This window comes from Rhodnius prolixus, unplaced genomic scaffold (assembly GCF_049639745.1).
Source record: "Rhodnius prolixus isolate KJV_2025 unplaced genomic scaffold, Rpr scaffold_17, whole genome shotgun sequence".
NCBI classification, from domain to species: Eukaryota; Metazoa; Arthropoda; class Insecta; order Hemiptera; family Reduviidae; genus Rhodnius; species Rhodnius prolixus.
This window is the reverse complement of record NW_027411626.1, coordinates 275,985-300,729: the sequence shown is the minus strand read 5'-3', so window position 1 is coordinate 300,729 and position 24,745 is coordinate 275,985. Positions and strand designations below refer to the sequence as shown.

The 24,745-nt window shown below is 32.7% G+C and overlaps 2 protein-coding genes across 3 annotated transcripts in view; one reads left to right on the top strand and one right to left on the bottom strand.

The window, feature by feature from the left end:
- The window catches only part of LOC141459658 (bcl-2-related ovarian killer protein-like), a 111,581-nt gene extending 96,914 nt beyond the window's left edge, over nt 1-14,667 (bottom strand). For both annotated transcript variants that reach the window (XM_074138961.1, XM_074138962.1), the window contains exons 1-2: nt 14,536-14,667; nt 3,359-3,418 (exon numbers count right to left, since the gene is read on the bottom strand). The gene's annotated coding sequence lies outside the window, so the exon portion shown is untranslated. The remainder of the gene's footprint in view (nt 1-3,358; nt 3,419-14,535) is intronic.
- Nucleotides 14,668-14,885: 218 nt separating this feature from the next.
- LOC141459655 (uncharacterized) lies at nt 14,886-24,123 on the top strand. The gene is made up of 13 exons (XM_074138956.1): nt 14,886-15,194; nt 15,733-15,864; nt 16,032-16,083; nt 16,522-16,702; nt 16,980-17,080; nt 17,283-17,604; nt 18,542-18,937; nt 19,019-19,197; nt 20,132-20,329; nt 21,437-21,699; nt 22,661-22,882; nt 23,501-23,629; nt 23,767-24,123. Exons 1-13 carry the CDS (start codon nt 15,024-15,026, stop codon nt 23,911-23,913), a joined length of 2,493 nt encoding a protein of 830 aa, XP_073995057.1. The 5' UTR covers nt 14,886-15,023; the 3' UTR covers nt 23,914-24,123.
- The last annotated feature ends 622 nt before the right edge of the window (nt 24,124-24,745 follow it).

The following is a 24,745-nucleotide window of genomic DNA, read 5'->3' as shown; positions in this document are numbered from 1 at the left end:
TCAAATAAAAGCAACCATCACATCATTTTAATGTACCCCGTATGCAAGACTCCTTGACCTATGATTACGGTAAGAATATCTTGCCAACGAGGGGCGGATGTTGGTCTAGTGGTCAAGAGCGTGGCTTTGTAAGTGGGAGATCTCCAGTTCGAATCCTGCGTTTGCAGTCATTCTTATTACTTAAAAAATGATAATACTTTTTTAATAAAGTGTAGTCATACGCGGGATTCGAACTGGGAATCTCCCACTTACAAAGCCACGCTCTTGACCAAAAATGTAGCCAAATTTTTCATACTAAAATACAAATGATAAAAAATTTGCAGTGTTTGCAGAAACTATGCAGTTACTAAATTCAAATTTAGCATGCTGGGAAAACTTTTAGAAATAAAAATTTTACAGGAAAGAAAATCGGATGGAACCGTTCTTTGAGAAAAAGCCTGCAAAAAAAATGAAAAAAATCGATTGCGATAATGCACATTTCCGGTTCGTTATTTTTTTTGCCCAGAAGCTGATTTTATTTGAAACCCCCCTCCACCATTTACACAAATTTGCTTTTATAATAATTAGCAATTTTAAAAATCCATTTTTTTTTTTTTTTTTAGAACTCAGGGTACCCCCATAAAAGAATATTTCTTTTCCCGTGAGGGCTCAAAATTAAAAATTGATACCCCCTCCTAAGGGAAAATTGAGAATAAGATGCAAAAAAAAAAAATGCTAAAGTACCAAAAGTAAAAACTTAATAATCAATTTTTTAATGACAAAATTTGAATAATTTTATTTATTTTAATTAAATTTATAAAATTGTAAATGATTTTAAAAAAATCAATTAAGTTTTTGCTTTGTTGTTTGTTATCAGGTCGATCTTTGGAGTGAACACAAAACAAACAATTACACAACAAACCTCTTTCAACTGGAAGGACAAAATTAGATAATAACAAATTTTAAATTTCAATGATGAGCAAACATAATACATAATTTTTATTTTATTTTATTTTTTTCTGAATAGTTTTCAAGAAAGTTTTAATTGAAATTAATTTACTGGTTAATAGTTTTAATAGAATTGGACAGATATAAGTAGGCTGGCTCTTTAAACATGTATGAATATCGCCACGATAGCCGAGCGGTTAAGAGACTAGACCCGCAATGCTAAGATGTATTGATGGTTGCAGTAGGTTCGATTCCCCCGGTCTAGGCCTTGGATTTTTATTTAATGGTTAATATGAGAAATTTATAGTAAAGTATGTTAGGAGGTCATAGGCTAGACCCGCAATGCTAAGATGTATTGTTGGTTTAGTGGGTTCGATTCCCAGGGTCTAGGCCTTGGATTTTATTTAATGGTTAATATAAGAAATTTACAGTAAAGTATGTTAGGAGGTCATAGGCTAGACCCGCAATGCTAAGATGTATTATTGGTTTAGTGGGTTCTATTCCCCTGGTCTAGGCCTTGGATTTTATTTAATGGTTAATATGAGAAATTTACAGTAAAGTATGTTTGGCGGTTATAGGCTAGACCCGCAATGATAAGATGTATTATTGGTTTAGTGGGTTCTATTCCCCTGGTCTAGGCCTTGGATTTTATTTAATGGTTAATATGAGAAATTTACAGTAAAGTATGTTAGGCGGTCATAGGCTAGATCCGCAATGCTAAGATGTATTATTGGTTTAGTGGGTTCTATTCCCCTGGTCTAGGCCTTGGATTTTATTTAATGGTTAATATGAGAAATTTACAGTAAAGTATGTTTGGCGGTTATAGGCTAGACCCGCAATGCTAAGATGTATTGATGGTTGCAGTAGGTTCGATTCCCCCGGTCTAGGCCTTGGATTTTTATTTAATGGTTAATATGAGAAATTTATAGTAAAGTATGTTAGGAGGTCATAGGCTAGACCCGCAATGCTAAGATGTATTGTTGGTTTAGTGGGTTTGATCCCCTGGTCTAGGTCTTGGATTTTCTTTAATGGTTAATATAAGAAATTTACAGTAAAGTATGTTAGGAGGTCATAGGCTAGACCCGCAATGCTAAGATGTATTGTTGGTTTAGTGGGTTCGATTCCCAGGGTCTAGGCCTTGGATTTTATTTAATGGTTAATATAAGAAATTTACAGTAAAGTATGTTAGGCGGTCATAGGCTAGATCCGCAATGCTAAGATGTATTATTGGTTTAGTGGGTTCTATTCCCCTGGTCTAGGCCTTGGATTTTATTTAATGGTTAATATGAGAAATTTACAGTAAAGTATGTTTGGCGGTTATAGGCTAGACCCGCAATGCTAAGATGTAAGATGTTGGTTTAGTGGGTTCGATTCCCCCTGGTCTAGGTCTTGGATTTTATTTAATGCGGTTAATAAAAGAACTTTATAGTAAAGTATGTTTGCTAGTCGCCTCCGTTCACGGCACCTAATTTGGTAGTTGGACGTAAAGCCCGCCTGAAGAAATAGGCGATTGCTTTAAGAAAACTCTCACTTGAAGACTCCCACGACTTTCTCTTACTGCTACTCTCACAAGTTCTAACACCAAATTCTTTTTCAAATTCCTGAACGTTTGTGTAATGCTTAATTCTTTTCACTCATCCTCTCTCGCTCGGATGAACTTATATATTTAAATATACACACAAAGAAAAACGAATACTTTTTTTTCCGAATTCGTTGCTGCTACATCGACCCTTTAAAAAGTCCTCATCTGAACTCTGGGGTAGACCGGATACTGAACAAATTGAGAGAGGTCAGTTTGTTGTTCATTTAGAAAAGTCATTGTACGGTTGGTGGAAGGTCTCTCACCTATTGCTGTAGGTATTTAAAACAAAGATTGACTAGATGGTTATCAATGCCAGAGGACATGTGTTTTTTTGTCGCGACTTGCATAACTTTGAATTTCCCTTAATGTTGCGGGTAAAAGTCACAGATTTAGGTGCTGTAATTTCTAAAGAAACAAACGCTGTAGTAAGATTGTTTGAAATAGTAAATGATTGTGTGAAAATTTACATTCAGGTGAAGACAGAGTGTGAATTATTCACAACTAAGGTTTCAAAAAAACAAGGTAATTAAAAACAAAATAAAAATACATTAATTAAAGAAGACCGGATGTACTGTAAACAGTAGAAAATTTAAGATAAGATAAAACAAAAAGCAGTCGCTTGTTTTTTTTAAATTGATAAGAAGTATTTCTATGGTTCAGTGAATAAATTCTTAAGTTTTGGAAAAAATTGTGGAAAATAAAATTAATAGCTTACGAACTTTCTCATAAATGAAAATAACTTTCTCATTTACATGGAGAAATTAATAATACAGGAGTGGGGGACAAGTACTCTTTTTCACAAATAGAGATCAACTAAAAAAAAAATTGAGCTATATTTGAGTTACTTACCCTCGAGTAACTGGAGAAACTCGAAGCGAAGCTCTGCTGTCCAAGTTAGTTTAAGTTTCTCTGTGAACAGATAAAACTATTTTATTGAAACTTGAAAGTTTTTTTTAAGTGTAAGATTAATGATACAATTGAATTAGTCAGAGAGTACTTTCAAGTCATCGATAGTTTTCCAAGTTCTCTCATGGACACAATCGCTTCCGTAAGGTAGAGACTTCCGGTAGATGGGTTTTTGGATTAGTCTTAGTGCTCCAAGTGATTAATAGTACCAAAATGTGGTACCAAATTTTAAAACGCCATACTCACACACTGAGTATACATCCGGTTATACTCGTATAACTCAAATTTTGAAAAATTTTGATACAATACTTCCTTTAACTTAGATCGAAAGAAATTCTAACAATAATCTATCAGAGCAGGCAGTAAATTTTCTTGAAATTAGTCTTTTCGAATTAGTCTTACACTTAAAAAATTTTGGAGGCGGAAGCGCATACTTCACAAATGAATAGTACCAATACGCGGGATTCGAACTGGGGATCTCCCACTTACAAAGCCACGCTCATAACCATTAGAACCAACAGCCCTCCTAATTAGTTAAGTACGTACAAATATTAATTAAATGTTGGTAAGAAGAATGGAAAGCGGAATAGTTGGTAAAATCCGTACAGTATACTACAACATATTACCACTTATAGAATATTTATTTATAGATAATTATAAATATAAATAAATAATTACGTTTCGTCACCAAGAGATCGTGGAATAAAATTTACAAGAATTGCACAATCCTCTAACATAACACGTAGTAGTTTGCCAATTCCAATCAAATGATTAAAAATGAATGACGTACAGACAGAATTTCGAAACCTAAAAGTACTAACGTGAAGAAAGTCGTTGAAGCCACAATCGAGAAAATCTATTTTTAAAAAAATCGATTTATTAAAGTGGCACATCCGGTTGGCTGGTATTTTTTTTATTCCAAAAACTTAATGATGGTGGTGGCACCCAAGCGATATATCGAATTTTAAATTTATGCGCTTTTTTCACGTTTTTTTAATTCGTTCTAGTATCTCGCACACCGCGCTCAATAAAATCGTTTTTTTTTTTTGAACTCAGACGATCTCAATACGAATATTTCCGGTTAAAAATTCCAAATCGAAAATTTGACACAATCGCAACACTTCCTTTAGTACAGGAAGAGGAAATAAAAATTTGGATAATCAGACGAAATAAAAACCAAAAAAAAATAAAAATATTACAAAAGGGGGGGGACTAAAAAATTAAGTAATTGCACTAAAAAACGTTCAGTCGATGCGCAATAAATAAATGCTAATGTACACGGCAGCGGAAACCCCCAAAGTGGACGTTTTGTTGCGAAACATATAAAATATTTGTAAGTGCGTGGCACTGGCGTTGGTGACATGAAATCTAAAACATGTAAAATGTGTCTTAGCTACATAACTCTGACGTCACTGAAAAAGTGACAGCTACACACCTGATTTACGTTTCCAATATCCTGTCCCAAAAGAAAATAAAAAAAGTTTGGAATACGAGAGATAAGAGTTACATGCCTAATTTGTTTTTCTAAAAAAAACTTTATTTGACTTCTTTGTTGCAGGGCCTTGAAAAAAAACCCTAAGGGACAACACCTAGTGGATTGGTAGAACTTTTCATTCAAAGTACACCAATTCCCTGGCTCCTTAACAAATCACTTTTTACAATCTTGCCAGAGTTGTGATCTTAATTTTGTAGATCTGCTAGGGCTTAAGACTTAAGAGTAAAGTAAAGTAATTGCCTATTTTTTTCAGGCAGGCTTTACGTCCAACTGCCAAATTAGATGTCGTGGACGGAGGCGACTAACAAACATACTTTACTATAAATAATTTTTATTAACCATTAAATAAAATCCAAGGCCTAGACACCGGGAATCGAACCTACTGCAACCATCAATACATCTTAGCATTGCGGGTCTAGTCTCTTAACCGCTCGGCTATCGTGGTGATATTCATACATGTTTAAAGAGCCAGCCTACTTATATCTGCCCAATTCTATTAAAACTATTAACCAGTAAATTAATTTCAATTAAAACTTACTTGAAAACTATTAAAAAATAAAAAAAAAAAAAAATAATTGTTTGCTCATCATTGAAATGTAAAATTTGTTATTATCTAATTTTGTCCTTCCAGTTGAAAGAGGTTTGTTGTGTAATTGTGTGTTTTATGTTCACTCCAAAGATCGACCTGATAACAAACAACTCGGCTACCATGGCGCCTTAAGATTTAGAGTAACAAATTCCTAGAAAGGAACCTCCATTGAGCATGATATTCGTGGAAGGAATTATTTCCCACTAGATGAGCCTTACAGCTAATTTCCATAGCGTTTACAGCTGCACAGCATTCGGGGAGGGGGAAATAGAATCTAACATTACAGAGAAATAAATCTGCCTCATCATTTCTCGCCAATAAGCGCAATCATACATTTAGGAGCAGCAATGCAAGTGTCATGAACAAAGGAAATAATTGAAACAAAAGCAAATATATTAAAGATGATGTACACAATAAAAAGATTCTTCTTTAATTAATCACAGAACAGACATATCGTACATAATTTAACCCCAACATATTATATAACCATTATAATCTTAACCCAATCAAGACATGGCATCAACATGGCCACCATTGCAGTCAACTATTGTAACAATCACAGAATATAACCTTCACATTTTAACATGCACATCTTCTTGTCTTTACCACGGCCGAAGTTATTTATTATGTCGTAAATAATGGCACTTTGACGCTTTTTCAAGTTCATGGTTCATAATATCAGAAAATATGCACCGCTTTTTTGGCTACGCTAGCCACGAATATGGTGAGCGGATAAATGGTAATCCAATTTGAAAAAAAAAATCTTATCTTTTTCATATCTTCTCAAAGGGTCACAAAAAACTATTTATAAAAAATATAAAAAATTTTCACGATTACTTCCTTTTACAAGAAATTACGAGAAAGTTGAAAGAGAAAATAGAAAAATACATCCTGTATTTGTGTGTGTCTCTGCGCGCAGATAATAAGATCAATCTTTATACAGCATCCACGTGACAGAGGACCAGACAAGATCATCATGCTCTCTCGCTTTCATTAGCGTTCCTTTCATCGAACGTCTACTCAATACATCATATCATAGTAAAGCGACAGGAAATGATAAAAATTTTGTAAATCCACAATTTCTGGGAAATGATGACGTATCACGAAAGGTGACGTCGCTTGTGTCACCAGTTCAGAAATGATCCAATTATGGATTCACTTTCTCTTACTAATTACATTAAAAAGGCGGAAGTATTAATGACTGCCATCCGTCTAGAGGTGGAGTTTTACCTACTAAGTCTTCGTTTACACGTTCTATAACTTAATTGCATGTTTTTATCGAATACGACAAATTGTATTCAAGTAATATTGAAGGCTTAAAAATGGAAATCGTAAAACTTAACGAAGATTTGATCATATGACTGTACCGGAAGACAACCTTTTTCAAAATTGATGCGTCAAATTATAAACATGCTTACGATGTTTTGCTCAAGTTCAGCTTATTATCTCTTCTTAATATAATCTTCTTAATAATAATTCCAAATTTAAGGAAAATTCGACAAATTATTTTTTTAATAATAATATTACTTGGATAATTCATTTCATGACATTCTGAGGAGATGAGGAGTAAGTTGACTTTAGTAAAAAAAAAATTATTTTGCGTACAAAAAATTACTACAGAATATGTAAATTAGAACTTCGAGAATTTTTGTAAGATCAAATCGTGTGAGTTTGCAAACCAGATTCTTTTAAATGACAAATCACCTCCAAGAAAACGGGACAATTCTACGATACTTTATTCAAGTTCAAGGCAGAGAGAATACAAAAAAAAAAAAAAAAAACCGAGTACACCCGAGTTTAAACGAAACATTTGGCCTCCATAAATCAGGGATCCATGTTTTCCAATACAAAAACTAAATTTCCCTGCCAATAAAAAAAAAAATCCCTTCTCCTTCAGAAAGGCCCCCACCACTCCAAAAACAAAAACTTTCATTTAATAATAGTGCAGAATGGTGGACCATAATTTATGTTAACCTGTTATTTGAACAAGATTATTTCTATTTAAAAAAAAAACACGCTCCTAGGAATTAATTTTCCTTTTTTGTTTTTTTTACAAATGCATATTTAATTTTATTAATATTTAACAAATTAATAAGTATATTCTTGGGGAAAAAAAACGTAGGTTACCTTAAAGTGTAACACATTATAACCTACCGTATATCATGAAAATACTAATTTAACTGATATAATATTCATACCTGTCACAACTCGTAAACTATTATATTATTTTTCTCCATAATAAACTGGTTTTTAGTAGCTATGTTATAAAAAATATTTATGTATTTTATTTTTTAATAAAATATAAATAAATTTTTGGGGATAAAAAATTAAAATGATATAATTTCTGGATATTTATTAAGAATTATTATGCCATAAAACTCCTTTATTTTAAGCAATTTATTTTTTGTATAAATTATTGTTTTTTATTAACTTTCACTTTATTTTACGACGGTAATATTTATTTTACTGGAAATGTCTGAAAAACTGGCATTTTATGGCTTTCTATGATAACATCATAAGGATGCCAGAATAACTGCAATCGCATTCCAGGGCATTGCATTCACTCACTGAGAATTCATTCTTACACACTCTTCACGACCTTACTCTACTCGTCATTTGGTTCGGCCAGTTCTTCAAGAAATAGTTCATATTTAGTATACTCTGGTTAGTTATTGTAATTGACGTTCGTTCCTAAGTTAATCGCATTCAGGGCCATTGCATTCACTCACTAAGGATTCATTCTTAGACTCTCTTCATGACCTTACTCTACTCGTCATTCAGTTTAGGCCAATTCTATTAGAAATGGTTTACACCTAAAGGACACCAACCCACTGCTCGGGGACACTCAATCGCATCCAGGCATTGCATTCACTCACTGAGGATTCATTCTTACACACTCTTCACGACCTTACTCTACTCGTCGTTCAGTTCTGCCAGTTCTTCAAGAAATAGTTTATATTTAGTTTACCCTGGTTAGTTATTGTAATTGACGTTCGTTCCTAAGTTAATCGCACTCAGGACATTGCATTCACTCACTAAGGATTCATTCTTAGACTCTCTTCACGATCTTACTCAACTCGTCGTTCAGTTTGGCTCCTCCACTCTTACCTCTCCCACAGAAAGTCTGCCATTCACCTAAACTCTGCCTCCTCATACCCCTATCCAATCGCAGCAGGCATTCCCTTAAATTCCATCCTAGGTCCTATCCTGTTTATCACCTACCCCCAACCTCCTCATGTCAACCTTGCCTTGTACGCTGATGACGTGGCCTTTTACACGGTCATCTTGGAGAATGGACACCATCACCAACAGACTTAACTCTTGCAATACAGTCTTACAAAAGTTCTGCAGCAAATGGAAAATTAAAATTAACCACGACCAGACTAACGCTATACTCTTCACCAAACGCAGACCCACTTTTAACCCGACAAATCAGATGTAATAACACTCTCATTCCGTGGTCTACCCGCGGGAAGTACTTAGGGCTAACTTTAGACAACAAACTGACTGTCACTACACCACGTTCAGGACAGAGTAAACGCAGGCAAACTGGGCTACAACGACTACTATTTCCTCTTCCCTCACGTGACTCCAAAATAACTGTGACCAAACAAACTCCTCCTTCACAAAGTAGTCATCAGGCCGATGTTGCTCTACGCCTGCTCCTGCGCCTTGGAGCCTGGACTTGTAGTAGACAATATCAAGAAACTCCAGGACAACGCAAAACAAATTTCTGAGACTCGCAACAGACTCTCCACGACGACGCACTAGAATTGACTCACTCCACGGAGACTGCGTCCATTATCCCCCAGTACACTCCTCTATCCAAAATCGTCTGCTCAAACTCCTTTCCACCCTAGACTGCCATCCCAATCCACTATGCCTCCTACAGTTCCTTCTACAACATACAGACACAGAAGACTAAAACATATCCTACTCTAACTTTCTACACTAGCTGCAGGGTTTTCCTCTTCTTTTTCCCCTGCATTCCAATCCTCCTCACCTAACTTTTCTCTTACTTCACTTAGTTAAGAAGGTTGAAATGTATTATACATTTATACTTCTATATTTATTTTATGTATTCTTACGTATTTATTCTTCTCTTCTTCTCGTTCAGTTCGGCTAGTTCTTTTAGAAATAGTTTATACTTAGTTCACGGCTAGTTAATTTACATTAACTTCAGCTAATAGCTACTTAAATCTTTTTTAATTTTTTTTGTGGCGGTACTTATCGACATTAATCTCATCTACAGCGGCCAACACAGCAGCATCCTGGTATCTAAGTGAAATATCAACTTCACACACGCAAACAGCAAAAAAACTTTTCGAATTCCTTGGAACTCGAAGGCAAATATTTCTGGTAAAAAAAAAAATTCCAAGATTTTGAAAATCAATAACACTTTCTTGGAGAATAACGAGAGAAAGTAAATAGGTTTACAAGAACTACCGGTTCTTTGAACTTTTGTATCAACTACGTGAAGCAAGATTTAAAGCGGCAAAATAAATAAATAAATAATTTAGGTTTACAAAGATTCCCAGCTAATCGATTAATTCACAAATTTAACGATTGAAAATGTACAAAAAAAATGGGCGGGAATAAAACAAAAAACAAAAAATTTACAACACTGTTTATTACAGTGTTGCATTTTTTAAAAAACATACTAGGGGGCACTAGTAGTTACCTCAAGTTTAAACCAAGCTACCTTATTTCTTTCACTCCATGTTGTTTACTGCAGATATTGGTAACGGTATTTTGAAAAATAAAAACTTTATGGGGCTTCTTGTGAGACCAGTTTTCATTAATTTAATATTTTATGACAGCATCTGGGGCGGGGGAACCTATTCCAATAAAGAGAGTCATTCACTTTAAAAAAAAAGAAACCTAAGTGTAACGGCTAAGTGTAATAAAAATACTTATTGCAATATTGTCTTAATATTGTTTGAGAGATTGAGAAATATTGTTTGTATCGATAAAGAATTCTTTACGTTGTTTTAAATCGATTGTTTTTTTTAAAAAAAAGCTTGTTTATTGTGTAGTAGTTATAGATATTTAGATTATCTTGTGTGTGTGTGTTAAAAAAAGTTTTATAACCATTTTATAACCTCAAATTTTCACCATTTTATAACCTCAGATAACCTCAAAACATAACAGTACGGTAAACAAATCAACATCATTTCACTCTGTAAACGAACTGAAAAATCTATAAAAAAAAAACATGGTATTCATTCATATACAAGAAAGGCTCACCATCCACAACTCCAGTGATTCCCAAAGTGTGTGCCGACATAAGGGCGCCGCGAAATATTCAATTAAACTATTCGGCAATTTTCTTGGAATTTCCAATTCTCGAATTTTTGCGCTAACAAAAAGTGTAGGCTGACAAAATTTCCATGAATTTTTGCAACTTTCCAGTACGAAAGTTGTTACCAAAACAGTTAGATATTTTACATTATCCCAAGGAAAATAGTAAGTATCTGTTTTTTTAATTTTTCGCTGTTAAATGGGTAATCGCTTTTGAAAAGGAAAGATTTCCAATTTTTCAAGAAAGTCAACAATTTAGAAAAAAAATCTTATGTATTAAGGGGGCGCCGCGGAAAAAAAAAATCCGATTATTTAGGGAACAGCAAACCGAAAAAGATTGGGAACCTCTGCACTACTCTATTTCCACCATTCTCGCAACTAAACCAAGTACAATATCTTGGGCTAGACCTTGGCAAACGAGTAACATGGGAACCCCTCCTCGCACGAGACACAAACCTGAGATGATACTAAATGTTAAGAAAACATTACTCGACAAAGTTCACCACTCTAAATGAAGGGATAAAAGCAGTCAACAATGAAGTTAACAGCAACGGTGTCTTATTCAGCCCTTTGACCATCCAATAATAAATGTTTTTTTTTTTTTTTTTTGGCGCATCAACAGCTGAGGTCATTAGCGCCCGGAGCTTTTTCCAGTGCACTGCCGGCCTCCGGACAGTGTTCTCTCGTTACAGACAACACTGTCCATCACCGGTCAGTGAGCTGTAAGAAGCTCCTAGGAAGAGAAAATCTAAGGGTCAGCTGCTGGATTCGAACCCGGGACCTCCGCGTGGGAGTCCAGTATGCTAACTTCATAGCTAATCCCTTCCCTTGTTTTGTTTAAATAGTATTTAAATTTAAAATATTCATAATATACAATCATTCTTAGTACATATATAACCAAATATTTAAGTACATTTTTATTTAAAGTTCTGTAAATACTTATTAAAATAATTACACAGCTCTGAACATATTTGTTAATTATTTTGCAGGAAACAATAAATTATATCTTCAAAATGTTCAGAATAAAAACGAATGTTTTATTAACAAAATACTTTTTTTACTAGATTGTGATTCTTTTTGTCACACTCATAGTAAACCGACATGCTGGGTGCACATTATTTCTTACGAGGCAAGAAGATGAATTATGATGGTGTCGAATTTACGATGTCTAGTTTGGACCGGAAGTCTCTATGTTGAGATCCCGTTTGTATTTGTATCAGAATAACTCAAACCATTTCAGTGAATCGCTTTGCTAAGAGTGCTAAGTGAGCTTCTTACAGCTGCACTATCCGGCGATGGACAGAGTGTTGCCAGCAACAAGAGAATATTGTTCGAAGGCCGGCAATGTACTGATACAAAATAAATGCGGGCGCCAATGACCTCAGGTGTTTCTCGTTTCTAATAAAGTTTCTCGTAAAATTTCATGAAGGGCCACCTAGGACGAGGTGAGTGGCTGAACTTTGCTCTGAAGTGCCGCGGACTTACCATCTAATAAATATCAACGAGCAAGCAATTGTAATTTTCGAATGTATTAACACTACTTTTTTTTTTTTTTAATAGAATATTTATTTACCACATCCAAAAATATTTAGGAACACTTAATTTAAATTAATGTATTTATTTTAAAGTGTTATATAAATATCTAATTTAAATAATTATACAGCTCTGAACGAGTATGCTAATTATTAAACGGAAAACAATAAGTGATAACTTTCAAAGTCTAAAACAAAATAAATTACTTTAATTAAACATTTCTCTCACAGTATTTTTTATTTATTTAATATACTTTGGTCTTAAATAGTAAACATGGTCGTAAATAGTTACTGTAAACAAGTTATTACCTCTCTCACCTTGATAGGTAAGCGGAAAGAATGCAATTAGGCCAAATTTTCGATAAAAACCGGAAAAATGCTTTTTGGTTTTCCTTAGTTAAAAAAAAAATTGGGTTTTTACAAATTGAACAGTACGTGGTGTGTGTGAAAGGGATATTTTGAGCGCCAAACACCACAGATTATTCAAATTTGTTTAGGTGCAAGAATTGGATCCGGTTAAATGTTTAAAAAAAGGAAAAAAAAAAAACTTATTTGACTAAATAATTCAACCGAAAGTACTAATTTCCAAAATTAATCCTTCAGTTTTTCCGGATTTTCTCTTAAACATAGTCTAAGACATAGCGTATTACGAGGGTCGTTTGAAAAGTCCGTGCAAAGTCAGAGAGATAGCACTACTGGCGCGTATCGAGGTTATGTTTAGTTAGTAGCACCACTTGGAAGAACACACACCAAGTTTCAGCCAGATCGGTCTATTTCTTTGTGTTTGGCATTCGTTTGAATCGAGGAAGTCGAGTGATTTTCTCACGCTTGACCAAAAACGAAATCGTGTGAAGTGTTGCAAGGACGGTTTGCAGCTGTTCCAGAAGAATCCGCAGGACTTTAAGCGTCGTTTCGTCACTGTGGATGAAACATGGATACATCACTACACTCCTGAGACCAAAGAACAATCTAAACAATGGGTTACCAAGGGGGAATCTGCGCCAAAAAAGGCGAAGACCGTTCCTTCGGCCGGAAAGATTATGGCGACTGTCTTTTGGGATTCGCAAGGAATTTGACGAAAATTGGCTGACCAGAAATTCATTTCACTAAATAGATTTCTAGTTTTTAGCGTTATTTCAAAAATACTACTTTAAAAGCGAACATGTATTAGTTTAAAGTCAACTACTTTTTTTAGTGCACATTTTAAGTTTAAAGAAAATTTAAGCACCTCCATTGTTAGAACAGATTGTTCTTTATACATCTCATTAGTAAGGTAATGAGGAAATATAGTATTGCAAGGAGACGTTTTTGAAATGGCCTACTGTTGTAAAAGATTTCGAAGTAATCATTTATTTTCATTAAAAATTGATAACATATTTCTAGAGTTAGTATTAGAGGAGAAATAAAGTTAACAGGAATTCAAAGTTCATTACCGTCCTCAAGTAATAAGATTGGGACGACTTATGAGAAAGTTGCTGTAAATAGAAAAAAAACTCCTGCGACAGTTTGCAAAGAAGACAAACAGAATCTAAACCACTATTTCTTGGATTAGTACTTGTTGGAAAACATTGGTCAATCTAAAAACATATGTTTTTGTTCTTATTGGTATCTGTGATATCCAGTTGTTATGATTGAAATGGCATATGTTTTCTGCTCACATACTTAATTGTATTTTAAATCATATAGAGAATGAATTATGTTCTCGTATTGTTCTTAAAAACAAACAAAACTCCTTACGTAGTGATTCTATTTTTTTGTTTTTTGAAGTCATATATTCCTAATATTATTCTTATTTAAAAAACTAACAAAAAAAAAGGTTGTAATATTTAATGATTGATTCTATCACTGTTAATCTTTTAACCTTATCTCAGTATAAATTTTGCGTTTCATACTTTACAAAGAGTAAAGTTCTTTCGAGTAAAAGCTAAGAAAACTGAAACCAAAACCTTTTACTTGAGTTAAAACAACTTTCTTAACAGTCTGTTATAGTTTGTGTAACGCAAAATAATAATTGAAATCTCTAAAAACTTGTATCACTTGATGCATTATATTGTCAAATTTATTTAAACTAGCGAAATTTTTAAATATGCTAATACATAGTAATAAAATAAAATGAAAAACCTTTTAGAGACAATTAAAATCCCACAATAATCTTTTTTACAGATATTGGAAATTTCTTTCAATAAAGAAAAAAAAAACTTACGTATTTAAAAACCTCCAAAAACTAACACCACAACATCCGACATTCACATACCAGTTCCGGGCAATCAACTGACAACTGTATCTCGGTTTCGTTAAATTCAATTTGCTTTAAGTATAGTAGTTTCAAATTCTACCGTCGCAAAGCATTAGCGCCAATTGTCAGTGGAAAAAATATAAACAATTGTAAACTTCTCGTTGAGAAGGTTAAAATGTAGTTTATCATTGTAGGTAAAAAAAAAAATTCTAATTAATTTTTATTTCTATTTATTACAGTGTTTTGTTTTATACGTATAGTTTGTATAAAATGGTGATAATTTTTAGAAGTTTAAAATATATAAGATTATTGAGTTTAAGTAAAGAGTGTTTGTAGTAGTCTAGAGTGTTAATTATTATTAAATGTAGAAATTAGGAAAATAATAATTATGTATTAAATTAAATTAGTTTAAACTAAAATTGGCAAAACAAATAGTATTCCAACAGATCTTAAAAATGGCAACAGAAGTGGAACATAGAATGGATAATACAAAATCCCACAATTTATACGATTCTGCTTATTGTAGACTTTGTTGTGAAGAAAATACTTCTGGAATTAATCTGTTTAAAGAGAAATTCGATAACCAAAATTTGTTTGCTTTAATAAACGTTTATCTACCAATAATTGTAAGTATTAATTTGTTAAGAACTTTTGAACCGTATTTTTTTGACGCCATAAAAGTGAGACACTGTACTGACAGTGGTTGTCTATGAACTGCATAGATCAAACATACTTATAGTTTGTTTTTTTTAATCCTTTATATTAAATGTCTATATTTTGTGTTTCATTGGAAATAAGCAATAAAATTTGACATTTGCCTGGTTGATGTAGAGTAAATAATGTAGAGATCACTTATTTCAATTTTTTTTTTTTTTTCACTAGAAGTTCGTCATTTGACTTTTCAGGGTCAAATACTTTTTTCAAATTGTTATTTTTAGAGACTTTTTTCTTTCCAATGAACGCTAAAAATGCTTTCAGAAAAATGAAGTTTACAAAAAATTAAAAAAGTAATTGTCAAAAAAACAAATTAAAATGGGTTAATAGTAAATCTAACATTGAGTCAAATTAGAAAATACATAATACACTTTTTCAAGCTTTGTCTCTCTTTTTTAAAAGTATTTTTACTTCAAAAACCTTTTACAAAATTAAAAATTTTCTATTTAGGTACAAGACGATGGAAAATACCCTCAAACCATTTGTCCAGGCTGTCATATTCAGTTGCAAGCAACTATTTCGTTCTTCGATCTATTAATAGCAGGCCAGCAAAAGTTGCGAGAATTATTAAATAATAAAAATGTTAGTAAACTATTTCGTTATTTAAAGTTGTTTAATGAAAAAAAATTACTAATTTTCTTGGTGGCAGTCTAAATCAAAACTGTATGAAACTTCTTAAGTAAGCGTTACTTTATTGTAATGAAACTATTACTTCCTTATTTAATGTTACATACATGTTTATTTTACAGAATAAAAGTGATGAGACTGCAAGTTTCAATGAACAATCAGAACAATCTAATGGTAATGAAATATAACAGATCCATTATTTAATCCCATATTTAAGGCGATATTGAGAAATGTGGAATAATACAAAATTTCTAATAGTTAATGTGCTATTCACGATGCCTAATCAGAGCTGAATTTAGAGCCTGCCCTGAAAAAGTTGTGGTGAATAAAAGAATGTGCTAGGTGTATTGTTTAGGGTTTTCGTGCAAATGTTTTTGTTGTTAGGGTGGGATACCTGAAGAAGTGGTATTCGTGGTATTACTTCCCCTCTTTTGTATTCGCGGATGGCATTGTTTAAAGTGAACATCATGATTCCATCCACCCGAGAAAAAAAAAGTTACCAAAACAGTTTTGCTAGTTGAAGATTCCGACCCAACATTGTTTAATTTAAGTAAGATTTTATTTGAATCAGTTTTTTTTTAAATGGAGAAACAAAATTTTGTTTTTAAAAAGATGGCAGACTATTCGCAAGCGATCACCAGTTATATCAAAAGTTAACAGGCTTGGAGAAACCTAAGAGAGGCAGAGGACGACCACGTAAAGCAGTTTCCTCCGAGAGTACTCCTCCGGTAGAGGTCGTAACTAAAGATGTGTTGGATCCGCAGCCAAAGAGGAAGAGAAAATGCCCAGCTAGGTAATGAATAATACATATATATTTGATATATATTATATACTGGACATTTTCATAGTATTATGAGGTGTACTTTACGTTTTATTATTCAAGGCTGCTTCTAATGTTCCTTCCCTGTTCTAAGTTGAGCATAAATGTCGTATTAAGAAAATATTGTAATAAAACTGTAGATAATTTATATATCTCTCATTGCGGCATATCTGAATCCTTTGTAAAAATAATAATAATAATAACAAATACAATGACTATGTTTCTTACAAAATGTATACATCTATTTTAGATTGGAGGGCACAGTGAACGGTCAAGAATTGGAAGATATCTATGTTGAAGAAGGTTTAATACACCCCAGTGAAAAAGATATAGCTGAAGAACTTCCAAAAGGTAGTAATATGTTCAATATTATTAATGTCATACAAAAAAAAAATATATAAAAAAGTTTAAAATGTTAAAATAACCAGTTTCGCCTGACTTTGCATAATGCTAATTGGAAATAACAATCTTTTAAACATCCTGATAATTCAGAACACGATTATTTTGATTCATCTGGTTGATGATTACATAACCAAGCTAACTAAAATTGCAGATCATGAAGTAATTGGGCATATTCGTATTGAAGCTTTACCAGGAGTATGCGAAGTATTAATCCAATCAAATAATCAAGCGACAGGATTCAAAGCGCGTACAATGATGCAGTTTAAGTGCGATCTTTGCGATGCTGCTTACAATCATGAATCTAAATTGCAAACTCATCGTACTGAAGAGCATGGTATAAATATTAATGAGAAGGACTCAACAAATGGAGATATTAATGATATTATGCCAACAGTGACACAATCGGAAATTAGTGTTGAAGATGTTGACAAGAAGAATAAATATACTTGTACTATTTGCGATAAAAAATTTAGGTAATTCTATTTTGAAATGGTTTTTAAAATAATTTATAATATTTATTGGTATTTCCCTTAATTATTATTCCATTTGTAAAAAATATATGAATTTTGCCAATTGTTAGCTGTCTTCTAAATGTGCCCTAATTGTTACATCCGCTCAGACGTGATAAAAGATACCACCCATTGCTGGAATTTAGATTTAGATTGTATTCCCTGGATATTGGACGGATGGTACAAGAAGTCCGACACATTTGAGTGTTTCTTCTGATCAGTTCTTGTCATTTCAGTCATTTACCATGATAGTTTACAAACCTGGTTAGAACCCTAGATAGGACTTGCTTTGATATTGATATGTTTTGGCTTTTTTTTTTTTCATCTGGCAGGTTTTTTTGTCCCAGTGTTAAATGTAATTTGCATGCATTTATTCACTTTTAATTTTTTATTCGCCAACGTGTGCGACATTTAATTATTAGATCGAGGTAGTCTATTAGTGAAGGTAATCTGAAAGTCAGGATATGAGGATAATAAAGTATTGCTAGCTTAAATGGGGATATCATTGTATTAGGCTGTATAAATGGAATATTCTCCATGACTGAGAATTCATCGCCCTACTGCACATTGAAGAAGCGAACGAGGTAGTAGATGCTGGGAAGAAGTTGTTTTAGGTTGCAAAGAAGTCCAGATGCTACCACTTGACAAAGACTTGTGCTATTTAAAGTTTGGATGAAGACATAAATTATGTTGGTCTGTTATTAAGACCTATTAGCATCGCAGTAAATAATGTATTCAATATAGTAATTATAGTTTTCTTCCAATTAATTACGCATACTTTTATACCTTTAAAGAAAATCAATTTCCCCAGTTCTATCTATTATAATTGATACCATTTGTAGAATAAAAAGTAGAGTGCTTTTTATAGGTAGATAAAATTTCAAAGCGTTCTTTTCTCCAGGCTTGGCTCCAGTCTGAAAGGTCACATGCTATCTCGTCACTCTTCCGGCTTGGTGCAGGAACATACTGAACAAGAACTATATCCGTGTACGTCCTGTGATAAGAAATTTTCACATTCCTCATCTTTAGCTTATCACAAAGAAACTGTACACAATAAAGGTAGAATCTATGCTTGTAATAAATGTGATAAAACGTTCAGACATCGTCAACTGTTGCGACGACATCAGACCGTTCATTCAGATATACGGGCATATTTCTGTGATAAGTGTAACAGTAGTTTTAAGACGAAAGCAAATCTAGTAAATCATAAAATGAGTCATACCAAAGAAAAGAAATACTATTGTCATATCTGTGGAAATCAATTTACTTATAAGACCAGTCTTACGCTGCATATTAGGTAATTTTCTTTATCTTTATTTCAAGTATTTATTTGGGAGGGAGAGTTTCTAAAAACTGATTTTCTACTTTCTTTGCGTAGGAGTCACACTGGTCAAAGACCATTCGAATGTGCAGTTTGTCAGAAGAGGTTCACACAAAAAGGAAACCTTCAAGAACATATTAGGACTCACACAGGTGAAAAACCGTATGAATGCCAAGTTTGTGCGAGGAAATTTACCACTTCCTCTCAGTTGAGGTTACACTATAAAAGGCATATTGGTAAGTTTTCATGAAAAATGTTGTGCCTTACCTAAAAATCGCCCTGCACAGGGCTTACCTTTCAGTTTAACTTTAAAATTTAGAAGTTCAAGTACTAACCCTTTATTTGACTCTTCCTATCATCGGAGTTGTAAAAGACATCTTCTTTTTTTTTTCTTTGAGTAAGTTGTACTTTCCGCCTCTCTCTACAGTGCCAGACGAGACCTTTCACCCAGCAGTACTCTGAGTCTCTCATTTTTGCTGCATAGGAAACCACTTTTTATTTTATTTTTTGGAAGAGTAAGGGAAGCCAACAGTGTTGCCAATACACCTCACCCTAATTGCTCCAAGAATGGGCTCCTAGAAGCGCATATTTCCTTCCAACAGCTGTAACCATCCTAGGTTTTCTAGGTAAGCCTACAGTTACGACAGATACCACTTCCTGGTACCATAATACACCCTTCCTCATTACTCCCCTCCTTCCAACGCCTTCTAAAGAGGATTTTCCTTCTCCTATAGAGGTTCAAAAAGCACATCTACCTTTCAATGTCTGCTGGGCGTAAACTATGTAACAACTTATTGACAACTTGTTTTTCTTTTCTTTTTTTGGATTGGCCAGCAGTGCTGGATCATTAGAAATGGTTTCTGTGATACCCGACTGAATCATTAAACGATTTTTTTTCGGTTAAAGATCGATCAGCAGTTCTAACCTTCAGGATGTCTTCATGATAAAATCACCATCAGATCATCCTAAGCCTCCAACTTTATATTGGTCTTGAGTATTGTAGTATTAAGAATAAATTCTGAATTATGCTGACTGTCACACTGGCATGCTTAAAATTCCAGAGTAGCGCTGTCATTTCCTCCCACTCTAGAGCCAAGTAATGGCTACTACCATCTCTGGTCAATATATCTTTTGCTCCAAATTTATTCCAATCCTTAAAAAAATTTCTAGGTTACAAACCATGGAATTGTGAATATTGTGGAAAAGCTTTTCTTCATAAAAACACCTGGCATTGTCATTTGCGAAGACATCGTGGTGAAAAACCTTTTGAATGTAAAATTTGTGATAAAACTTTTCCGGAATTATGGGCATTAAGAAAGCACAGTCGTCTACATACTGGAGAGAAGCCATATGCTTGTCCAACTTGTAGTAAGTTGTTTTTTTTTTTTTTAAATTTTGTAAGAATGTTGAATACTGGGGTTCATTAACCGTACATGCATTCGATACTGTTCTCAAGATCAGTATGTATGATTGGCACTTTAAAATATCTAGCTTTAATTGAATCCTGTAATAACTGTAATTGATCGTAACTGAAATTGATTAATTTCATTACTTGATTGTAATTTAAAATTGCTATTGTAAATCGCTTTTATGCCCAATTTCATCCACTTATCAAATTTTTATTCCTTTAAATTATTGAAATAAAGAAAATGCTTGAAGAACATATGGTAAAAAGATGGTAACTCTTCGTCAATGTTTCGAATTGTAATGCTTCATAAGTTTGTTTATTATTATTATTGTTATTGTTACTATTATTTTTATTTTTATTACATCAGCTTTAGTTTATATTTCTTAAAAAACTACTAAACTTACCTGTATGTAATATAGAAAACAATCTTTCAAGAACTTACAGACAACAAAAGAAAGATTCGAGTTACATTTGCATGACAATTAAAGGAAAAAAACTGATTGATTTAGTTCGAAACGTCTATGTAAAGAGGGGTATCTATATTTGAACCCTAAGAATAATTAAAGAAAAATAAGTGAATAATATCCTATATATTTCCAGATTAGATATTGAAAATACAATATTATAATTGTATAATACCAAAGGGTATGATTTCATCGTCGAAATTCAATCAATTTTGAAAACTGTTCACTACTTTCACTATCTTAAGATAGTGATACCGAAAAAAAGTTAAAGAAAACAATTACTGTTCGTGGTGATGTAAATTTATTTTGTTCATAAAAAGTAACAAGATGGTAAAAATTAAATAAGCAATGCTTCTTTTAGAATACTTCTTTTTCATTCACTTCCAGTTAATAAATTTTTTGGATATTTATTTATTGAATATCTTTTTTCTTAAGCATTTAGTGGTTTCGTCAAATTTTTTAAGAGCAGTAAAGTTTATAAGTTTAAACAGGTGCTTAGTTTAGTAAACTTTAGTTTACTCTATACTATATCTAAACAATGATAAAAATGCATATTCTGTTCAAATTTTTTTTTATATTAAATTTAAAATAATTTCCTTACAGATCGAACGTTCTCTGATTGTTCAAATTTGAAAAAACACAAAAAGATGCATTTATTAAATGAAGAACGAAAGAATGCCGAAATGAATGATAGTAATAAAAATACAAACGCTGATTTAAAATTGAAAGAGCAAACAAATAATTTCACAGATGAACAGATGTGGACATTAATCAGTCGTGATGCTAGTAATGATATGGATATTAATGGTAGAGATGGCCAAATAATTTATCTTACTTTACAAGATTCTGGAGTCCCTTCTGAGCAAGTGAGTAGTCCATCTGAATGCGTTAAACATAATAAGCTCTTCTTTGTAACAAATATAATTTTTTCTTAAAATTTTGCTTACGGTAAAACCGTGGGCAAACTATTTCAGCATGATTTAACTCTCTAACTATGTAATTAAGATGTGTTCTGAGTGTTTTCTACTAACAGTGTAGTTTTAGTTTCCAATGAATAAACTGTAGTGTGGATAAAAGGCCATGCAGCCACCAGTATTTATTTTAAATGCTTGGATAAGTAGCGAATATCTTGGATAATCAAGTATTGGTCCCTGGCATTTTCAAGACATTTCGACTATTAAGGAAGCTCAGAATTATATGCAACGATTGAGTGAACCTAGATGAAGCATTAAGTAGGTGTGCGGCTTGGACTTGGTTGGCCCAGTAGGATAAGCTGATATTGTAACCTTAGCGAAGAACAGCTTTGATCCCACAATTTGCGATGAAGCCAATGATCGCGAACAGGCAATCAAAGCAGAAGTAAAGAAAAAAAAAAGGCCATCTAAGAAAAATATCCCATTTTTTCAAAGAAAAATTTAGGGAGCAATATAGGGGCAGACAGTTCTCTGTTTACGGTCTATGGGTTGGAAAGGGACGATACCAAAGACAAGAAGGAATTTCTTTGACAATGTCCTTATTCTTGCTGTGAAATTGACGAATATAACTAAGTCTTACATTGATTCAATTGACATACTACTTAGTCAGGGATAGGCGGCTAATATTTTATTTAGGTCATTGACCACGCGTTATAAGGTAGTCACTATTGACTTACATTGAAGTATCTATTGTATTAATCCTTAGTTCAGACTTGGCCTATCTATTATTGGGTTGTTGTGCAATCGGAAAGCTTTGCAAAATTGAGCAGCCCCAATTTATTGTTTTAAAAAGTGTTTTCTCAACATAAAGTAAACCATGCATCAAAAAATAATCCTTTTCATTTGTTACTAGATGACAGAGAAGCTCTTGATTCATAAAGATGACTTGGAGCAATTTAAAAAGGAACAAGCAGAAATGATGGATGAAGCAGCAGTAGAAGAAGAAGCAGAGGTTGCGGAGCAACAATCTCAGCAACCAAGAAACGACTTGAATAGAATATTTGTTCCAACAATGCATGTCATAGATGAAGATGGAAATCCATTTAAATTTTCAACAGATGGAACACTTTTTCAAGTAGGGGGAAAATTTTTTTGCTACCATATTTTCAATTGTTTATTTATTTTTCTATGATCGTACTAAGTCGCTAAGAGGATTCCAGGTCAAAATTCTGCTCTGAGCGAATTGATTCTCTGTAATTATTATTCACTACATGTTTTTTATTATTTTTATTTTGCTTAATAGAAAGTAGAAATATTGATCTAATTGAGTTTCGGAATTTTCCACTTTGTTTTGGGAGGCGCATTTCCAAGAACGGATTCTCTGCAGCAAGGGAATTTTGCATTTGTAGAAGATCTACCAAAGATTTTTTTTTTTTCTTTCGTTTTCTTCTTGCTGGGTCGTGAATGAATAGCAGGATGTTGTGGATAATTCTCTGGAAAGAAAGTAATTGAAACTTAACGGGAAACTATTCTTTTAAACGGCGAGTTCTACTGCAAGAACGTTCTAAAAACAACTAAAGGAATAAGAAATTAATTACATTAAATGAATACGTGAAGAAGAATGTAAACTTAGTATTTGAAAGTAATAACCAAAGTATTTGAAACTATTCACTTTATTCAGTGATTTCCTATCTTTATATTTCTTTTGTTTTTATATTTCTTTCTTTAATACTTGCATTATTGATGACATTAGGTTACAACAATGGATGGAGAACCTCTACAAGTTGCTCTTGGTGAAGATGAACATCATTTTCCTTTAGCTATAACAGCCAATGGAGAATCTATAATACATCAAATAAAGCCTTTAACTAATATTCCAATCGTAAGTAATCAAAAATGTTTTAAGAATTATTAAATGTTATTATAATTTCTGATCTACAAAAAAGAAACTAGTTACAAATAAAATTAACTACTGGAATGCCAATATAAAATATTTTTTTATTGTTTTCAATTAAATAGGTTGGAAATATTGAAGATAACATCAGTGTAGCATCAAGGACCACTGATGGAATTGAATTCGTATCTGATGAACAACATTTTAAATTGATTTCTGATTTAAATACAGCCGCGCTGAACCTTACTTCAGAATATCTTGAAATTGTATAAAAATCATTACCATAATTTAGTATGTATAAATGAGTTTAGATGAACTAAAAATAGTTACAAATTATGCGATTCATGAATTTTTTTGTTTGTGCAATTTACTTTGATTTTTTTTTCCCCACTTTTAGTCATTATATGATATTATTTTTAAATAATTTGTATTATACTGAATGAAATTTTGTTACTTTTTTAATAAAAATTTATAATAATTAGTGAATTTCTACTCAAATTTTTTTTCTGCTGTTTGGGAAATTAGAGTTTATTTTAAATATTTTCAAATGTTTATCCAGCTCTTAGTGATAAAGAAATCAAAGAAAACTGATGAGGAAAATTCGCACCACTCAGTCACGCCAATGCTAAATTGAGAATGTTGGGCCGATCTATTTTTGAAAAAGGAAGGAACTTTTCTCCTAATTTCACTGATGTTTACGTATTTAAAAGATTAATATTAAGGCCAATGCTTGATTGAAGTTGGGTCAATCTGTCTTGAAAAACGAGAAGAAAAACAATTGGAAAAAATGAACCTTTTCGCGTAACTCTTTGAGGCACACGATTTTAAAGAAAATAAGAGCCCTAGTTGCACAGAATTTCTTTTATTATAATAAAAATGGAACTAAACATCCATTTCCATTATTTTACATATGTAATCATCCCTCTCAAATAATCATTACTCTCGAAATAAGAAAAAAAGAAAAGAAAAAATTAATACCATTTCAATAGTCCTTTTTTAGTGTGGGACACTGGTATTGTATAATACCACTATGCAACTAATGCTTTATATGATGTTCATTCAAACACAACTTTTTACCAAAACAAAGCGGAACTTTGCAGACAG